At 51.4% G+C, this 5169-nt stretch overlaps 2 protein-coding genes across 2 annotated transcripts; one reads left to right on the top strand and one right to left on the bottom strand.

Moving 5' to 3' along the window:
- Nucleotides 1-322: 322 nt before the first annotated feature.
- Nucleotides 323-1799, bottom strand: PHACADRAFT_33667 (uncharacterized protein; the record flags this gene model as incomplete). The annotated part of the gene is made up of 5 exons (XM_007402394.1): nt 323-736; nt 801-928; nt 982-1164; nt 1214-1545; nt 1600-1799. The coding sequence occupies 5 exons, from the start codon at nt 1797-1799 to the stop codon at nt 323-325; spliced, it is 1257 nt and encodes a 418-aa protein (XP_007402456.1).
- Nucleotides 1800-3766: 1967 nt separating this feature from the next.
- PHACADRAFT_214555 (uncharacterized protein) lies at nt 3767-4454 on the top strand (the record flags this gene model as incomplete). The annotated part of the gene is made up of 4 exons (XM_007402395.1): nt 3767-3870; nt 3929-3991; nt 4047-4217; nt 4275-4454. The coding sequence occupies 4 exons, from the start codon at nt 3767-3769 to the stop codon at nt 4411-4413; spliced, it is 477 nt and encodes a 158-aa protein (XP_007402457.1). The 3' UTR covers nt 4414-4454.
- Between the last annotated feature and the right edge of the window lie 715 nt (nt 4455-5169).

A 5169-nucleotide genomic window follows, 5' to 3' on the forward strand; every position in this document is an offset into this window, starting at 1 on the left:
GCCACATGAGCATGAGAGGGGCTGAGCTGCTGAAACTGCTTCGATGCGATGTGGAGGGTGTGCTGTGATCATCAAGCCGTGCGGTGCAGGGACACCCCAGTATACCGAAGTGGAGTGGCATGACGTGCGGCTGCACATTTCAGATAGTTCAGTGGGGCTGTCGTGATTATGAACTCAAACGCTACGCAGAGAGATAGATGAGCCTATATGAGACAAACAAACAGCGCACCCACCAAATTGTTTGCGGACCAAGTTAGGCGCTTTCCCCGCACCAGCCGCGTTAGGCCCGAGGCCCGCCTCGACTGGCGGGGACAAATAGCATTTACATGTCTTGCAGCCAGGGGTGGTTCAGAAGCGCGACTGCACTTGGGCGGTCAGCGGGCTCCAAGTGGATACATCCCTGAATAAAGCTTGCTACAGGGCCGAGCTGATCCTCGGGAATCGTCTTGTAGTTAGCAAGCGCATGTCCAACTTCAACGCGATACAATTCTGAAACTCGAAGGAGGTCGCCTGGATGAGAAGTTCTTGAGTTAGAGTTGCGCACGGGCCAGCGAAGGGATGACATACCGCGCGAGTCAAAATATTCCTGGGCAAGTTGTGCACGTTGGAGCATTGCGGAGCTGAAGCGCTCCCCGGTAAGCTCCATCATCTTCGCCAGGTGGTCATCCTCCAAACTGAAGTCCTCGTCTCCACTCTCAGGGTGAAAGAGCCATCTACCAGAGACCATCTCGAAGACCTGTGACGGAAGCGGCGCAGATAGCGTGAGTATATGCGCAACGAAAGGGGGACAAACAACTCACGATGCACCCTATCGCCCAGATATCGATAGCAGTTCCGAAGTCAGAGCGGAGAATGACTTCAGGTGCGCGGAGGGAGTAGGCACTGAACTGTTTCGCTGTCTGCTCGCCAACCGGCCCGACATGCTGGGCTGCTTCGATTATTAGCGAATGCGAATTTAGTAGTGCAAATGCACGTTCTTACATTGACCGAGGTCTGTCAGCGTAATCTTCATGTCCTTCACCCTTTCTGGAGGATCGTCCCACTTGAAATCGGCGGGCAGCGGGTAGCAAGTGTCACCTGGATCTGCGGGAAGCGTTCCAAGCCACTTCTCAATAGCTCCCGGGCTCATCTCGGTGTGGAAGAGCATGTTGTCTGGCTTTATATCTACGTTTCGTGAGTCGACAGTCCATAAGCAGAATGCATCACAGCGTACCTGTATGGACGATGCCCAGTTCATGCAAGCGTACAACACCCTGGAGGACCTGCTTGATGATGACTTTTACCGTGTGCACAGGAAGCGCTTTGTTAGGGGAGCTGCGGCGGAAAGTAGCGACGTCCTGGCCATATACTTCCATAACCAAGCAGATGTGGAAGTTTCCTCGTGGACGTGGGATCTCGAAGTCGTCAATGAGTGAGGGCAGGTGGCCCGTTGGTCCACCGTCTCGAACTTTCTTCATAGCTTCGAGCTCGAGCATTATCCCCGCACGATGCTCGTTGGTCGCATCGAGGGTAAGGATCTTTATTGCGTAGAATCGCCTGCTTTTTCTGCACGGGAGAAATGTCAGTACATAATCAGGAGAAAAAAGTACGTGCTTTTACGATGCAGCTGTGTCGCTCACCAGCCACGTATTGGACCACACGCCGGCTCCTAATCTCGTCTCGGCACGATATCGCTTTTTCAGCTTCTCATGCCGACGTGCGGGGTAGTAGTCTGGAAGAACTTCGGGATCGGTTTCCCAACCAAAAAACGCGAGGAAACGCGACAGCAAGGGTATGTAGGGGACGAGGGAGGCCATCATAGTTGACGCCTTCGCACACAACCGAGTTTATATAAGAGCGAGCGTCCGAGTTCATGTCGAGTCTGATGTCAACTTTGACTTCTGTTCCGATAATAATTTATTACGTAACTATCCTTCTGCCTGTCAAAAGCGGGGTTAAGCATACAAATTCTTCGCTCTGACTCTACGAACACGAGCTGGCGTTTCGTTGCATCGTGTCGAAGTGCAGGAAACCACGCATGCCGTGAGATATCCCCAAAAACATCGATTTCCAGTGCGTCTGCCAATCTCTCAGTCCGCAAAGTCTCATTTCAACCGCAGTGCTGTGCAGCATATTTGTACTAGCATTTAGGAAGGTTAACTCCCCTTTTCTGTCTCCACTTGAGCCCGATATCTCGAAGTGCGTATCAGCCCTGTGGTGAAATGCTAACTCAGTCCACTTGCGGTTCTTAGCTAGCTTTGGGATGATCTGCCCCACAGCCAGGCCGAAGCTTCGGCCGGCCCCCCACCAGAACAGCACTCTCGTTCTGCAGCCTTGTAGAAGCTCACATTTTCCCACTACTTCGCCACCCGCAGCGAAAAGAAATGAGTGCGGCACGCTTGCTGGATATCAGGGCTCCACAACTGCATCGCATTGAGCCGCAATAAATCGAGCATCGAGGACAGTAGCTCCTAGGTTGATACTATGAATGGAATGTGGCCTGTAAGGTAGGCTACGACTGTTGAGGTATCGTCTTTGTAGCCCATTGGTACGCCTTCGCTTCCAATACCGCCTGTTCTTGTGCTTTCTGATTTTGAGTGCCTCTTACTTAGCACCGTAAGGAACGCCAGCTTCATGAGCTTCCAGCCGGTGCTTGTGTGCTTCTTTGTGGTTTCCCACTGTGCTCAGTCAGCGGGAGCTCCGGAGTACTGGGTTCCGTATGCGATCTAGGACGGTTCGCAAGCACTTCTTCTGTTGCGGACCACACTGCTGTTACGGCTTGGTCCGTAATTTATGGTGTGAAGATGGCTACTACCACCTTATGGTCAATGATCCGTCTGCATCGCGGATATTAAAGCTTCATAACGCCGGTCAGGAGTCAATTGATACCAGTCCTCATGTCTAGTTGCGGCATTGTACGCACATGTGAGTCGCTCTAGCAAATTCCAAGCCCAGTCTCTCAGAATTGCATGTTCTCTAAGTTTCCGGTCCAATGTGGCTTCAGTTGATTAGTGCGCTGACGTTAAGAAATCCAGGTGAGTAGACAATTTTGTTTTCTCGCAAAAAATCTTGACAGCAGGACAGCTGGCCGCATTGTCAGCCGCGAGATATCAACGACGCGGGTTCAGTCATTGGGCGTCTATGCGCAGCCACCATTGGCAGTGTGTCAATACTATACGCCCGCATAGAGCATATTCTGCTGTCTATCTGAGGTAGGCTTGAGATTTCCATCGCGACTGTTGATGCAAATGCTCACTCGAGTAGGCGTGGCGCGCGGTACATTGGTCCTACTAGTATACTGCGTTCCACTAATTCAGAATATTTTCACTGTTCCATGTACGACGTTGCTGTAGCCTCAGCCGATCTAGGCTGAACTTTGTTACTACGCTACAAGAACATCCTCTCACGGATTTGACACCAGGAACCTGCTTTGACAGCGCCACACAACCTCATGGTAAACATGAGATGCGCAGGGTCAGTCGACTTCGTGCTCATCTCACACGTGAGAGCTGACAGTAGATGCCGTCACAACTAGCTTCAGGAATCGATCGCTATGGCAGACGAATTTTGGCTTCTCACGTACCTCTTCCTAGGACGCTCGTTCAGCAGGCATGCGTATCAAGGAATCACACGTATCGACTGTGGTACTCTAGAAGATGCAAGTTTATAACTCGCGAGAGATCATGTCCTTGAGGTAGCGACCACCGCACTCTCGAAACCTCGCCGTATGTGATTTTTTTACGCTTCCTAGGGGACAAACATCTGATACGCTGCTCCCCAGCCACACATGGATCCATCCGAGCGCAAGGGCGATACTAGTAGAGGACAGGCACACAGGAAAGACCTGCCTGCAGAGACTTCGGGGAGCACTGTGCGCGACGGTGCCAAGCTGTAAGTTACTGGAGATATCATCCCTTAGGAATGTCTAGTGACTTTATCTGTTGTTTAGGACACAGGAAAACCCGGAGAACGACAATGCACAGGGCGGTGGCTCTCAGCGGAAGACCAGGGCGTAAGTGTTCTCAGGCCTGAGTGGCACAATTTCGTTTGACATGGATCGATCGCAGGCCACCTCATACTGACCTCAACGTCCACTTCACAGCACCATCTAAGAAACAACTGGAGGATTTGGAACGCATGTATCCGGGGTGCGGGGAAAAAGCACGGGAGATTCATGATCAGCGAGCCAGAGAGTACGCCGCGGAGCATTGCCCGGATGCAACCCGTGCCAATATCCGGTGAGCTTGTTTCCTACATGCCCCCTTTCGACCTCTTGATGGAATTGTTTGTGATAGAAAAATTTCCCACCCTGGTGGAACTAACCCGGAGGAAGCAGAGCATGCGACGATCTCGTTCAAGGGAAGCCGCCGTATAGATGGTAAAGCCGTACACCTCTATATGGACCTCCTTGCTTTGTTGGGTATCAAGGAGTAGATGCACGTTGTACCTATGAAATTTAGTGAAGAGACCATCTTAAAAATATCTCCTGATCACAACGCATGCGCCGTGTCTGGGGAATCATGGACATTGTGGTGACCGGAACGGCCTAAGTTCTCAATTGCCTTATCGGGACGAGCACCAGACCGGCAGACGCCCAACGATGCGGGTATTTGCGCGTTCGTTTAGGCCCTGGATGCGGGTCGTTTTACGATCATTCTCACTTCAAACGCCCTTTGCAAGCCGTCGAGTCGCGCACAGCATTTTTGTGGGTAGAGGTGATAAGGATCGCTTATACCAGAGCCTATGTCAGCCTCACGGTTTTCGCTATCCATGTAAGTTAGCGGTCATGCAGTGACCCGAACTACCTGCTCAGTGTTTACCGATATCATGTAGGAAACTCTCGTAGAAACACTTGTCTCTTACGTGTCCGCACCTTTGTAGGTTGTGCATCTTTTAGCCCGCAGCATAAAAGCGTGGGCTTGGTTAACCCAGTTTCTACCGCATACCAATGCGTGATATGCAAACTGGACTTCATCATATGGTGAGTCAAGTCTTTCTCACAGCTGCGAAAACCTGTGCTCGAACATAGGCAGCCCCTAGCATCACTACTACACCACCTAGGCGATGTGAAACTTACTATGCCCTTTATTCGTAGTATGCCCAGCATACAACCGTGAGACCCTGCCAAGCTCGATTCAGATGCTTTTGTCCTGCAAACGGCAGGTCTAGTGATGTGTCAAGACACAGATT

This window comes from Phanerochaete carnosa, assembly GCF_000300595.1.
Source record: "Phanerochaete carnosa HHB-10118-sp unplaced genomic scaffold PHACAscaffold_139, whole genome shotgun sequence".
In the NCBI taxonomy this organism is placed as follows: Eukaryota; Fungi; Basidiomycota; class Agaricomycetes; order Polyporales; family Phanerochaetaceae; genus Phanerochaete; species Phanerochaete carnosa.